We start from the raw sequence: 15668 nt of genomic DNA, 5'->3' as shown, positions 1-15668 counted from the left end.
CATAATTCTAATAAGTAACCCAAAATTATTAATAGCACTCTTTTAGATGAATTTCTTCCAACAGTGTACTTGATTTTAACTTAAATGTAAGGGGTTATAAGTATCAATTTTATCTTAATAAAGCACAAGTGTTACACAGGAATCTACAAAATATTCAACCTCTTGGACCTAAAATATTCTTTACCTGCCTTTCAGTTTTAATAGTATTTTTGCATTATGCCTATCTCCATGCCTTTATTCCCTAGCTCCAGATCCTGACATCCTTGATCTTAGCTATCAATATGCCTCCTACTCTGCCTTTTTCAATCCAACAGCCTGCCCTATGTCTATTTGAATATTAATTGAATACTGACTTTAAGGGATTATTATGAAGATCAAATAAGATAACATAAAAGTATAGTCTCCTCACCCTTCATGAAAATTATCTGCTACAGGGGCAGCTAGGGTAGCACAGTGGATAGAGGACCAGAGTTCAAATCTGACCTCACACACTTTTCATTTGCTAGTGGTGTGACCCTGGGTAAGTCACTTAATCTTTTTTTTCCCCCTCCCTGGGGCAATTGGGGTTATCTGCTGTCTTTCCTAATGTATGCTGATCCATTTCCTTATTCAGGGCTAATCATTTCTTTCTCACCACTTTTTGTTAAAATACCACACAGTGCAACCTATTTGTGCATTCACCATATATTTATATTCCCAATCAGATATTATTTGCAAATAAAAGCAGCACTAAAATGATAATTATATTTTAAAAAGATGGCCTTTCCCTGCCAAAAGCAGAATCCTTTTGGTAGACTTTATTTTGGTAGAGGACACAGCTTCTTAAGTACACAATGCCTAGTGTGCCTAGCCCTTAGACAAGAGTAAAAGCAGAGGGAGTATCAGCAAGTCTTACATGAAGAATAAATCAAATTGATGAATAGTTGCCATTTTAAATATACTCTCTAATTACCTCTACAAAAACATACCGAAAGAGATCTATGGGATTATGTTCCTCACACCCAAGTTCAAAAAACGGTGCCATAAATTCTCGCAACAATGGAAAAATGCTGTCAGATCGATCCTATTAAAAAACAGAGAGAGATGCATGTTAATCACGAAAGTCAATGTTCTAGGACAATAAGTGCAAAAGAACCTTATATGGGAAGGGGCTAGGAGCACAAGATAAAAAATTTCTTTGCTATTTAATGGTCTCCAAATTCATGTCAAGCTCTGTCTACTTTTGTAGGCTTATTCCATTCACTCTATAATTCAAACATGCTAGCTTTCTCACCGGTATTTCCAAATAACACTCCACTTCAAGCTTTGTCACTGTTGTCCCCCATATCTGGAATGTTTTCTCTTCCTTTTCCCTTCAAATACAATCCCCTTAACTACTAGGGTACAGTCCTTCCAAAGTCACCTGGTATCTATTTTACATATACCTAGTCATATTGTCTCTCGATAGAACATAAGCTCCTAAAAGGCAGAAACTTTTGGTTTTGCTTTTTTTTTTTTAATCCCTACTGGCATTTAATATAGCAAGCATTTAATAAAATGTATGCCAATTAACTGACTAATCACTGATTTACCATTAACTATGATCATTTCTGAACTAAAATCTGGGCTATGCAGTTTTCAAAATTGATATGCCATACTTTACCTTTAAGATAAGGAATTTGCACAAATGATAAAAAACCTCTGCATTCTGAGGATGTTTTTCAAATGTACTAAGCCACACTGCACTGGCTTTGTCTTGTTGGTCTAATCGCAGATATAAAGCCACAAGAATTTCCAACAACTGGCAGTTCACAGGACAAGATGCCAATAAAGACCTACAGAGCTCCACAGCAGATTCACACCTTTAAAATAAAAGATATCTGAATAAGGTGAAAAAAAAAAAAAAAATCAATCTTCAAATGAAAGATCAATTTTTCTCAAATTCAAGTTTACCTGTCTAGGAGCTGCAGCAAAGCAATCAAATTTGTGTATAATGGAAGACAGACTTCTATTTTTTCAGCAATAGCAAGGCTTTCATCCGTACATGCTTGAATTGCATCTATATATATATATATATATATATATATATATATAAAAAAAAAAGAACAAAATTCATCTTAAATTCAATTAAAATTACAAATTTTTAACATTTAAAGACATCTGTTCAAAGAATAATCCAAAAATCCCAACCATCACACCTCCACAATGCCATTACTTTGTTCCTAGGCTCATTTCCTATAGCATACACTATAGACCTTTTCTCTATTCATATACTTCAATTCGAACACTTGTATTCTATTAGCTAATAACCTTGTCTACCCTCAGGTCCCACTTTAGGGGCACTGCCTCCTGCTCATCTTCCCCTCTCTTCAAACATTTTCAGGTTTCCCTGTCTTATTTTCCTTCAGCCCTATTCACTTCATTCCTCAACAGGGTGAAACCTGGTTGCCATAGCTCTTCTATAGTAGTAGTCTTAAAAGTTACCAGTGACTGGCTTCTAATCTTATACAAAGGCCTTATGACCTTGGTCCCTTTGACCAAGCAACATCCAACACTGATAAACATTTCCTTATTCTCAGATTCTCTTTGAAATTTTTTTCCTTTCTTCCCTTTTCTATTCCACTCCATTCCCCACATTTGGATATATGACAAAAGTTTATAACTTGAGCCTCTCCTTTCTCTCAGAACATTAATATTTCTTCATAAAAGCATCATATGATTCTATGGTGACAACTCCCAAAACAAGTTTAAATGCCTAAAGATAAATACTTAAATGTCACACCAACATTTTTAATAATATATATTATATATAACATATTATATAAAGCCAACTCAAACATATTCTTTCACAACAAATGAGCTACTATTATTTCTGCTAAAGATCCCATTTAATCACCAGTCTCAAAAACTTGCAGTTATCTTGGACTATTCTCCACCCCCCAGACCCCCCCTTCTCCCCCCCCCCGCCAAATTCAGGTTCATATCTAATCAAAACATTAGCTCTTTCAATTCTTTTTTCATATTCTTTCCCATAGATTCCATTTTGGCCTTGTTGCAATTGGTTCATACCTGATTTTTCTATATTAAGGGCCTATTACATTCAAAATTCTACAATTCTTGCTCTCCTAAAGTATAACAATACAAGGATAAAAACATATACACAAATAATTTAGAAAAACTCATAAAGGCACAAGATTGTGTATTAGATGTTTTTATCCAGAAAGGCTGAGTGTGATATCAGGGAAAGCTTTATGGAAAAGATGACATGTGAAATAAATCATGCCCAAAGGACTATAAAATTATGCATATCCTACTAGAAATGAATCCCAAAAGAAATTTTAACAAAAAGACCTACATGTACAAAAAGACTTAAAGTTGCTCTTTTTTCAAGGCAAAGAACTAGAAAATGAAGGGAACTGGAAAATGGCTGCATAGATTGTGATTTCAATGGAATATTATAGTTCGGTGGGAAACGAGAGCAGAATACTTGCAGGAAAACCTGCAAAGTCCTTTATGAACTCAAGCAAAGTGAAATGTACTCTATACAAAGTAATAATGTTCTGGGATGATCAACTAGCTGTGAATGACCTTGCTATTCTTAAAAAGGATTTATAATGAAAAATGTTATTCATATCCAGAGGAAAAAAATGATTATGTCTAAATACAGACTGAAGCATACTCTTCTTTTTTTGAAAAACTATTTGGGGGGAGGGGGAGGGAAAATCTGTATTTTCTTTGGCAACCCGACTATTATGGAAATAAAACATTTGCACACAGGCTTTCTTAATGGGGTTTGGGGTGGGAAGGAAAGCAGAAAATCAAACTCAATTTCACAAAACATGTGCTCATGTTTTAATAATAACAGAACTAAATTTATTCAATGTCACAATCAATTACAAAATTTATTTGGAAAAACAAAAGAACAAATCCTCAAAAAGAAATAAAGTAAAAAAAGTGCAAAGGAAAATTTAATTTTTTGAATTTTGAGTTCCCGCTAAGGAAGTTACATATTATCACAAAAAACAGCTATTAAATTATCTAAGGTAGAATTTGAACTCATGTATTTCTGATTCCAGGCCCAGTGCTTGGTTAAGCTACCTCAATTATGGTATCCTGCTACAAGAGTGAGGATGAGTGAGTAATGATTGAGCTTCTGAGCTGCAACTTGTTAAACTGATTGGGTGCTGAATTTATATATTTTTATATAATATGTGGGTTCAAAGCATATGATTATCTGTTACAAGATCTTTCTCTCTCTCTTTTCTTTTTTTTTAGAGTGGGGAAGAATACCTTGGGAGAAAAGAACTAGCAAGCTACCCCCCAAAAGTCATTACATTATAGAAAATAATACTAAATTTTTAAAAAAGAAAACTATTCAATTTCCCAAATAACCTTTTTTTCTGTTCTATTTTGAATATACAATTTTTAAAAATTTAATTGTGAAATAAAATTAGAAAATAGATTCTTATCAAATGGTGATGAGGAAGGCAGCCAGATGGTACAGACGTTATAAGGACCTGAGTTCAAATCTAGTCTAAGACATAAAATACTAGCTGGTGACTCTGGGCAAGTCACTTAACCCCAATTGGTTCTCAAAACAAAACAAAACAAACAAAAACAACAGTCAATAAACAATTCAGACTGTGTTCATAAAAGATAATGAAGTCCAGAATGGCTGAAATCAAGGCTGAAACTTTGGCTTGGAAGGTAGTACTGCATGAACAAAAATATACTTTTTCCATAAAAATGTATTGTTGAAGGTCTTGAATAACAGGCTAAAGTGCCTGAACTTTGTAATGAGCTACTGAAGCATTCTGAATAAAGGATATATTAGGAAGACTGGTGTGGAAGCAGAATGAAGAAAAAAAAAAATGAAAAAAACAGATGAAACAGAAAAAAACAGAAAAAACAGATGAAAACCAGTTGAAAGCCACTGTTAATAGTCCGGGGTGGGTGTTAATAAAGGGCTTACAGGTTGGTATCAGTGCAAAGAACTAACATTTTCAAACACGCAAGATGGAGAAATCATAGGACTTGATAACAGGACAGAGGGGGGAAAAAAAAGGAAGAAAAAATCTGAATATTTGTGATAGAAAAAAAATAGAGGAAAATTGCTTCAATTTAATCTATACTACTTTCACCATGCTGCTCCAATAAAAAAATCTACATAGCTTTTAAGGCTCTCCATAACTAACATGAACAATAATCTCCCCGATAACATAAAAATGATTATTTTGGCCTTTTCGACTCCTATTGAGGGGAAACTCATTGCAAAACAATTTATTTTACTTTTGGATAATTGTCCACAATAAAGCTTTTTCTTTAAATCAAGTCTAAAACCATCTTATTGTTAACTTCTGTTAACAATAACCTTTTAGCTTTTTAAAATTCTTCCAAGTTGAGACAGCTAGGTGGCACAGTGAATAGAGCACTAGTCCTGAAGTCAGGAGGACCTGAGTTCAAATCTGGCCTCAGACATTTAATACTTCCTAACTGTGTGACCAGTCACTTAACCCCACAATTGCCTCAACCAAAAAAAAAAAAAAAAAAAAAAAAAAAAAAAAAAAAAGTAAGAAATCCCGAGTGATAATCTAGTATCACCAGCTGAGCTCTTAACAATTCTTAAAACCTAAGTCATGTCTTGTGAGATGCACTACCAAATCCTAGAGGTACATCCTTTTCACCTTACCCAAAATACCTTCACATCTTTATTATATGGAAGACAAAGAGCTGCTTCTTCGAGTGGCTTTGACTCCTTTCCTTTCTAGTTTTCAGGGGTCCTTTTTCCCTTGCTTCATTCTAACATTGGGACCTAGACCAGCATTCCCACCTACTTCCTCACACCCTATTCTTCTGTATTCACCCACTGGTTGATGATGTATGTATGTATCCTTGAACATCTCTTGAAACTTGAGAAACATACATGTGTTATCCAAAGCCTCTGAATTTATTTTCTGGAGGGAAATAACTATTCTTAATAATCATTTAGCCTTCATGAACACATATATACACTTGACCCATGAAGTGCACTGCAAATTACCAGAATCTGCTCTCCACAATTGAAGTGAAATTCAAAATCTTTTCTTGTTTGCACATATAATTCCTCCTTAATGGGCAGCTGTGATAGTGCTACCAATCACAGCGCCACCTCATACTTATGAGGTAAGTCAGGCCTTTCTCTTATCTTACAGGCCTCTTTCCTGACTTTAACAACTCAACTTGCTTCTCTTTTGCTCTGTTCTGCTCTACTGATTTTGATTCATACTTTCTCCAAATACAAACAAAACAAAATACAACCAAATACAAACATAATAGTACAACCAAAAATGATTATACTATTTGTTGTACTATTTTTTATACTAGTTTTTATAATGGGTAATTTTATTTTCCAAGAATTAAGCCATCCTATAAATTAATTTCTTTATTCATCACCCATCCATAATTTATTTCCTCATACAAAATATTAACTGAACAAAATATTTACATTCTTATTAGTGTATTCAAATTAATAATTTAGTGAATTGCTAAATCACTGTGTATCAGTCTGCAAGTTAATGCTCAATTTATATAATAACAAATCTCAAGACTGGTAGTCATTCATGTTCTGCTTCAAATAATTTTAAAATTTGTACACACATACCTTGAAAAACAGCTACTAACATGTCATGATCAGTCTTCACATCTTGAGCTGTTTGCCATGGAATTAAAAATGGCTCTTTGTTAACAATCCTTGAAGGATTGGTATTAGATGGATCATAAAATTTCAGAGGGAGAATGTTGAATTCAATGAGGTGTATATATGCCAGCCAAGCCAAACATCGATCACTTGATGAAAGGTGTTCTGCTACAATTTTCTCATTAGCCGATTTTAATGCATTCTATGTAAAATGAAAAATTATTTTTGAAAAAATATTTTTAAAATAATGAAATTTATACCAGAATAATTTTTTTTTTAAAATGGAGGGCAAAGGACAACAAAACCACCTCATTTCTCTTAGTTATGTAATTAGTGACTAATACAGTTAAAAGCAACCAATAATCTGTCTGATAGGCCAAGAAAAACATTTAAATGAAAAAGAAGGAAACGGCCAAGGTGAAAGTTCTTTCAAGAATATGCATTTAATTAAAATGGAGCATTTTTAAAAGTTAAATTTTCTTAAATGAGATTTATATTTGTAAAAGACCACTAATTTTTAATGAAGGAAAATAACAATTAATTTGATAACATTTTAATACCAAATTTAAGATAATTTTCAGAATAAGCTCAAAGTGATAAGAACAAAAAAAATGTCAACAGTGGTTCAATATTCAAAATTAGGTTTGCCAATAATGATTAGTGCTATTGTTATTAATCAAATCTAGAACATCTAACATGAAGGAAAATTTTTAACTCAAGGAATCAAGTGTCTTCAAAACAGTATTAGTTCAAACATCAAAAGTCAATGATCACCTGTAAGATGGCAAGAGCATTTTGGTATCTTCCTGTGAATAAGCTCAGTTGAACTCTAAATAAAAGAGACTCCAATAACTGAAAGGACAGAAGATCTGAATTCTCACGCTCTGCTGCTTCCATAAGAAACTGAAGCATCCTACCACACACATAATCCTTTCCATCAAAAGTGGTTTCTAGGTTCAAAAACTGTCAAGAAATGGTTATACAATTAAAGAAATGAGCCATGATTATTGTTGATTTTATTACAGTATTTATTTCCATTAAACATCCTTTTCTCATCTAAGACTAACGTCAAATTTAAGTAGAAATGAGGTACACAATAGAATCATGTGATACAATTTTATCAAGAATCCAAGAATTACTACTGAATCAAACTGATTAAAATACAAAATTAATTTCTTACTTGAAATTTTTTTTTTTTACTAAGATTATCTTTTCTCAAGGGGAAGATAATTTTCTCCTTGCCTAATCTAAATGGCTACATATCCTATGGAAATATGAGATTATTAAAAACTGAAACTATATTACCACTTAACATCATTCTCATCAATTTTAATTAATGCCTTCAATTTTCAGTTGAGGAAAAAATGTCTAAGAGGTTGGAGGAAGGGTGAGAATAGCCGACTGCTCTAAATTTTATGACCCTGAAAACCTACTTGCAGATAAAAACATAAAGATTTTAAACAATCTGTTTGGTGATCCCAATATTTACATCTTATATGTATCAATAATTTGTGATATTTCAAATTCAATTTTAAAAAAATTTGTGCCAATATACTTACAGTCCACCAAATTTGGTAATTTGGAGCATATTCTACAGCTGTTTCACACATCTCTTGCACCTCCTCTTTAGTTCCCCTTTTTGAAAACAATCTGAGATAATGGCACCAGATTTCAGAATTTTCTTTGTTGTTCTCCAGTGCTCGAGCCAGGACATTTAAAGCTGCATCCAAACACTCTGATGAAGACCTGTGTATTGTTTACTGTTAGTTTATATATACCAGTGTGCATATATTAAAAAAAAAAATTTTCTTGGAAAAAAGATAGGATGTGTGTACTCCAAATTTAATATATATTTTTTAATTTATTAATTTCTTATTTTTGAAAAATAGGCTTCCCACACCACAGGTTACGATTTATACTACACATCTCTGTACTAGGCCCTTCATATGAATTAGATATCAATTTTCTTAATCACAAGGTCTATTTGAACCAAGAAAAATGTATTTTCAATTTAAAACACTTCCAGGTATGAATTGAGGAACAAAGAAATTGCTTTTCAAATGAATGTTCAGGAGGTATTTATTACAAGTAAAAATGTAAGTTGGGTTGTTTAAAAAAAAACAAAAAAACAACCACAGCCACAGGCTTATCATTTTTAAACTTGCTTCAAGTCAATGTTCAATAATACTTTTTATGGGATTACACTTGTCCAGACAGGAAAAGTTAAACAATTTTTTCAAGGCTAACTATGGCCAATTCAAAATATCAAAGCAACGTCAAGAATTGCTCTCTACTGGGAGATCTCATGAGAGATAATTCTCATAAAATATAAAATAATATTCATAAAATAAGGTACAGTTCTTTTGGCCTTCACTCAGTGAGTCACACAAGAAAGCATTATTCATTGTTGTATCAACACAGGAACCACCCACAAAGAGACTAAATGGGCACAAAACTCAAATGCATGCAATAAACATTCTGTTGTTATACCACAAGGAAAATTCTTTTGAAATTTCTCTCAAGATTTTAGTTGCATACATTATTAAACCACGACAGCCCAAGAAGAAAAATTTTTTTTGACACTTGCATCAGTATACCACATTAGAGAACATTCTACAAAATTATTACTTTCAACAAATTTAGTCTCTAGAGTCACAAACTTCCCTCCAACTCACTAGAGTTTTGTGATTCAATTACACAATCACAATTAGCTTTCAGGACATTTCAATCACATTAAATCTACATATTAGGTAGGTAGTACTTAAAACGTTTTTACTGCTAATCTAGAGGAAAAGAAGATGCAGAACCTTTATATGGGGGCCATTTCTTCTTCCCCTTTACTATTTTTCTGGGTCTTGCCCAACAGGCAATAGAGAGCTTTCAGAAGCTGTTATTCACAGATCAAATGCCCTAGATATGTGACAGTACTTTAAAATGAATATATCATCTTTTGTTTAGCCCAACTATCATCATAACTTACTCAAAGCTGCAAAAATTTACAAATTTAAGATCTAACTTTAACACAAATACCAAGTAAAATAATGTTGGCTCAAAATCTCCCTAAGTCAATTCACCAAAATTTGCATCCACTTAATATAAAAAAAAACACTTAACAAAAAAATAAAACATTAATCCGGTCCCTTCTAAAATGTTTAGTTAACATGAGGGAATCTCAAGTGGGAAAGTTCTAGTTTTACTATCATCTTTTAAATTTTAAAGACTGTCATTTGACATTTTTACTAGCAATTACTCCACATACCGTCAACTTCATTTTTCATTTCAACAATTTCCATGCTGAACTAAGCCATCTGGAGTTAATGCTCCAATATGATTTATTACTCATACTAAACTCATGTACAGTTCAATATCTAATCTTAAACTTTTTCTACTGCATTTAAACAATAAAATGTTTGTGGCTTTGACAAAGAAACAAAGACTTCTTTAACACTAAAAAAGGAAACCTGCTTACTACAGATGAAATAAACCTCAAACATATAAAAATATAAATGTACAATAGATTTGCTTACAAAGATAAAACTGACCTACCCCTCATTCTGATTTAAGTACTTGTATGCAAGTTTGATCCAGAGCTGTACATCAGAAGGATTTTCAAGCACACTTGCTTCCAGATTAGAAATGTCATCAGTCTCATTTGTAAAGTATCTGACATCATCGGGAGTGACAACAGCATCCAAAACTGGAAGACTGGTATGATGTTCAGGTCGGGGAGCTAAAAGGGAAAATATTATTCAGTGGAAAAACTCTTTAGCTCCTAGACACAGAATAGAAATTGAGTGATTAAGGAAAGTTAGGTATTTAACATTTATATGCTACTTATATTTTAAGCATGGTGCTAAGCACTTTATTGTTATTAAACATTTAATTATTATGTCACTGCATTCTCTCAACCACCCAGGAAAATAGATGTGGATCATTATTATTATCCTAATTTTATGGCTAGAGAGGCTAGGGCAAACACAGGTCACACAGCAGGTTAAGTGTCTATTGTCAAATTTAAACTCAGGTCTCCCCCCTCTCTGAATCTGGGGCTCCATCAATTATACCACCAGCTGCCCCATCTCATCTGCTATATTCAACAATCAGAAATGAGCATCGTGCATTTTCAAGATTCAGAATCTAATGAAATGCAGCCTACTTGTTAACAGTGAGTAACAAATCCTATTCATTGTATTCATAATAAAATGACATTTTAAAATACTACAGACTCCCAAGATGGAAGAAGTATCAAAGGTTATAATATCCAACCCCAACTTGAAGCCATGAATCTAGTTTTTTATCAATTAATCAACCCTCATCTCAAGACTTCTGGGGTCAGTACATGAAGAATACCATCACATTTTCAAACAGACTTAAGAGGCTCTTTCACATAAGCAATTTAAAAAAAAAAAAAAAAAAGCCACCTCTCAACTTATTCTGCTTGACCTTGGAAAAGAACAATTTTAATGCCTGATCAATCTAACACCCTTTTAAAATATATGAAGACCTTGACTTATCTCCCCCCTCCTCCTTGTAGTTTTTTCCTCTATACATTGCAATCCTATCACTGGCATGATTTCAAGTTCCTCACCATCTTGGCTGACCATCTAAAAGTATTCCAGCACAATTACCTCTCTAAAAAAAGATCAAACTCCACATGAAGTTATGCTTTAAATACAATTAAAATAAATCTGAGTTCTGAGAAATGTTACAGAAATAACAAGATACAACTATCAGTTTGCACTTCTCATTTGAATAATTTCTTAAACTGATATGAACATAAGTCAAAATTTTTGAAGATTATTCCCAAATTTACAATGCTTATTCCAATAAAGCAAATTATTATGCAGAGCTCTTAGAACAATTTCAAAATTGCCTTTTATATCTTAATCTTTTTTTCTTACCATATTTAATAGGTCCTGTGGATTGTTCTTCATCACTGCTACTGTTACTACTGTTATCTGAAACAGGTTTTCTCCAAAATTTTGGCCTCCATTTCCTTTTTTCCTTATAAGTTGTAAATGGAGGAGCTAAGAAAAAAGAATATAAACTAGCTGAGATCTATCCATATTGTTTGGGAGACAACCAAAGCAATATGCTATATAATTAAAATGTCAGTGGTTACATATATAAAACATTACAAAACTACTACTATATAAACATTACAAACTACATTTCCCTTTAGGTTACCAAAAAATAGTACACAGTATAACTTAAGGAAAAAGTACTTACTATGACCTTTACTTTCATTGATATTACTAACAAGAAGAACAGCCATCTGGTCCATTGACATTCGATCTTTGTTTACACCAAAAAGTTTTTCAATGTATTTTTCTGAAATTAGAACAATGCTATCTTCATAAATAGAGGAGAGAAGGTGCATTTTTTTTTGTATTATACAGTTTTATGAAAGAAAAGTCCAGGAGCACATTTGTCTACCTCCTTTAAATTTCCACAAAGAGTTGGGCAAATGTCACCCAAAAAATGAGAGGAAAGAAGGTACAGATAGGGGAATTTAATAAAGTTAAAATGAGAAATATATAAGATGACAAATATCATTAGGAAGCAACATAAAGAAAATGAGGGGGGAAAAAAATCAAAATTGTAAGGGCAGGTTAAAAAAAAAAAAAGCAAAGATTTGAAAACAAAAATGTCACTTAATAAAACTAGCATTCTTACTGAAAGCAAAACCTAATGTTATCTAAAAATTTCTTTGCAAATCTCATAGTACCCTCCACTCAATGAAAGCTAGAAAAATAAAATGAATGCTATAAATGCAAGTGTTCTAACTCAAAGATACAGCATATTAAATGAAAAATCTAATAGAATTAAAAATTACTAATAATTTAAAATTCCATTATCTTAGTTGGCCAAAAGAACATGCAATGTAAAATAAAATATAAGGTCATATACCACAAAACAATGTTTTATTTTGAAGAATTAATGCAATTCTTAGATATGTGGATTTTAAAAGAAAACTAACAGGAAATAATTCATTTTTACCATCTTTTCATACAATTTTAGGAATTGGTCATTTTTTAAAATATTGTCCAAATTCCATAAAAGAACCACTGACTTCTAAAAAATCTTAATTTAGACATAGAGGAAAGCTACAGAAAAAATTTTTTTATTAAGTTACAAACCTAAAACATCTTAAAAAAAAATCCTAACAGTAAATAAACCTAGCCTAACTACTGCCACAAATAAAGCACATACAAAATGATTTTTACTATAATTAACATATAACCAAGTTTTGTCTTCTACATTTTTTTTAATGACAAAAAGGAAACAGGAGCCTATATAATTAACAGTAGGCTTCTTCCTATGGATTCAAAATTCTTCAGTCTAACTATTACTATTTTTTAAATAAGCTGACATTTCTAAATCAAGAAAATCTTATTCATTTGAAGAAAATCAGATCTGAATGTAAAGTTAAAATTTACAATTTTTCAGCTACTTATTTTCACTTGGAGAAATGAGGGAAGGGTGGAATGGCTGATAAAAACCTGTTGCAAGTGTAATTTCTTCTTCTGTGCTTTTCTCAGAACAACCAATTAAAGATAAATTGTAAGACAAAATGTCTTGGAACAGCTGTTTCCGGGTAAAAGTACAATCTTGCATGTGTTGCCTATAAGTAAAAACAGCACGAAGAAAATAATTACATACATCAACCTTCATAAAGACAATTAGCAATTAAACAATATGTTGATGACAGACCAGCACTTACCACTGACAATCATCATCATTACATGTGCCTGTTAAATCAAAACGGCAGAAACACTGTTTCGGTTCAATCATATTACTGTATGATACTGAACTGAGGTAAAGTTTTTCCTTGGTTCGAAAAAAAGGACTAAATCTGACAAAGAAAAAAAGATTAAGTTAAAAAAAAGCAACCCATTTTGATCTTTATCATTTTTTTAAAATTCTGTATTTTATTTCCAATAAAGGTTTGTTAAATGGATGAAGTACTTTGGAAAACAGTAGCAATTGTATGCTACATATACATTCAAAGGGATTAAAATAAAGGAAAAATCTGAATACCATTAGTCAGCTGAACTTTTAATGACTTTTGCAGAATTTCAGTATTACCAGGTATCTTACTGGATCTAAGAAATAACCCAAAATTCACCTGCCATAAGTTGCCTGAACAAGAAGCAGACCACCAGCAAACAACATTACTTCAATAAAGACCTTGAAGTTTGCTCCAATCCAAAATTGAACAAGTATTTCAATGAAAACTACTATAGTACAGGAAAAAACAAAACTACAATTTCTTCGATTACAGCTCACAGACTCTGAGAGGAGGCTCTTCCCACAGTGTCAGTGGGGGAAGCAAGACCAGGGATGGAAACCTTGTAACTCAGGCATCAGAGTACCAGAGCACTCAAGACATCCCTAGGTCCCTAACACTGTCCTAAGTTACCAAAAAGAGCTCTTAAGATCCAGCTCTCTGAACTTCAAAAATGTATGGGGACTTATCCCCAAAAGCTTGAGATCAACGCAGAGTAACTTTGAATTATACATCCAAGCAATATAAAGGTTCGCAATATCTCTATTGTGATTAACCCTGTTCATTTTGTAAATTTTTCAATTTGTCTAACAATAATTTTACTTCCTTGTCTTTTAAAAAGAATCAACTTTGATAGGTTTACTAGTTCTCAACTCTTTTATTAATAGTTTCTCCTCTAATTGTAAAGATTGTATCCTCTCTTACACAATTAAAATTTAACTCTGTTTTCTATGACTTAAGAGTTAACTGTCAGATAGAAAAGAAGCCTATTTTTATAAATGAATTTGCTTTCAATAAAAACTGACATTATCAAGGACAGCAGAAGAACAACAATGAACTCTTTTTTTTTTTTTTTTACCTATAAGACTTAAAAACAAGAAGAGGGCTATGGTATGGTCCAAATGGAAATGGTTTCCCTTCTGTTTGTTTGTTTTGTGATGTAACAATATCCACATCCACAGAAATTTCCTAAGAAACAAACCAAAAATGTTTTACAAGACAAAAAACATTTTAGAAAGCAAAATTTGACTTTCAAAAATAAACCATAACCTACTTGACCATGCAAAACCTTTTCTGAAATGATGGAAGTACTTTTTGAAATCAGCTCCTTCAGGCTATCTTCATTAGCATGCAATCTCTTCAATTCATCAATATTTAAACCAAGAAAGAGTTCAGGTTTCTCCACAGTGTTTTTACTAGGTTTGTTTATGCATTCCTTATTAGGAGTATCTGTGTGCTTAAGGTTAGGTTTGGTGAAAGAATTGGATTCTCGGAAAGATCTCCTTCGTTCTCTGCTGGAAGTAGACAGAATTTCATCATCGACATCATTTTCTTCACTGTCTAGAGTTAGTTTGTCTTGTGTTAGATCATGAAGAGAAGGCTGAGGTAAAGAAAATTCAGGTTCTTCTTCCAAAATAGGAGTTGTATTCGACTGTTCTTTTGTTTTAAGAGCTCGGGCTTCTTTTAGCTTTTGAATCTTTAGAGCATATTCATACTCTAATTGCTGTAATCGTTTTTTTTCCAAAGCAATCATTTCCGCTGAATGCTTTTTCGGACTTGATGCAGGAGAGCTGTCTAGTTTTATCATTTTGTTTGGCTAGAAAAAGAAAGTATTCACTTTCATATTTTCAGTGATCTCAAGAATATTAAAAAATGGTTGTCACTTACCTCTAGTCAGCCATTTCATTCAAGTCAATTTTTGTAAATAAATTCTGAAGCCAAGCCTCCAATAGGTGTAGGCATGGACAATTACAAATCCAGCATAATAAACTTATATTCTCTCTTGCTAATAACTACAGTACTTACATTAATTTAGTACTTTTAAGATATGCAAACCATTTTATTATTTATTATTTTATATATATTATATATGCATTTTATATAACAGTATAAGCATATTATATATTAATATATAATATATACATATATTATGTATATATTTTAAAATATATGTAAAAATATATATTATATATTTTAGATATTATTTTATTCAAAACCAATATG

The 15668-nt window shown here is 32.1% G+C and overlaps 1 protein-coding gene across 2 annotated transcripts in view; it reads right to left on the bottom strand.

Moving 5' to 3' along the window:
- ZFC3H1 (zinc finger C3H1-type containing) overlaps window positions 1-15668 on the bottom strand; it is a 53565-nt gene that overhangs the window by 8129 nt on the left and 29768 nt on the right. For both annotated transcript variants that reach the window (XM_074270531.1, XM_074270532.1), the window contains exons 15-27: window positions 14719-15261; window positions 14524-14633; window positions 13380-13511; window positions 13159-13280; window positions 11885-11986; window positions 11557-11682; window positions 10202-10385; window positions 8215-8401; window positions 7430-7618; window positions 6620-6857; window positions 1933-2038; window positions 1643-1841; window positions 969-1063 (exon numbers count right to left, since the gene is read on the bottom strand). In XM_074270531.1, coding sequence (XP_074126632.1) covers window positions 969-1063; window positions 1643-1841; window positions 1933-2038; window positions 6620-6857; window positions 7430-7618; window positions 8215-8401; window positions 10202-10385; window positions 11557-11682; window positions 11885-11986; window positions 13159-13280; window positions 13380-13511; window positions 14524-14633; window positions 14719-15261 — 2333 coding nt within the window. The remainder of the gene's footprint in view (window positions 1-968; window positions 1064-1642; window positions 1842-1932; window positions 2039-6619; window positions 6858-7429; window positions 7619-8214; window positions 8402-10201; window positions 10386-11556; window positions 11683-11884; window positions 11987-13158; window positions 13281-13379; window positions 13512-14523; window positions 14634-14718; window positions 15262-15668) is intronic.

Source organism: Sminthopsis crassicaudata, chromosome 5, assembly GCF_048593235.1.
Source record: "Sminthopsis crassicaudata isolate SCR6 chromosome 5, ASM4859323v1, whole genome shotgun sequence".
NCBI lineage: Eukaryota > Metazoa > Chordata > Mammalia > Dasyuromorphia > Dasyuridae > Sminthopsis > Sminthopsis crassicaudata.
Note: the sequence above shows the minus strand (reverse complement) of the source record. Positions and strands in the feature narration are given on the sequence as shown.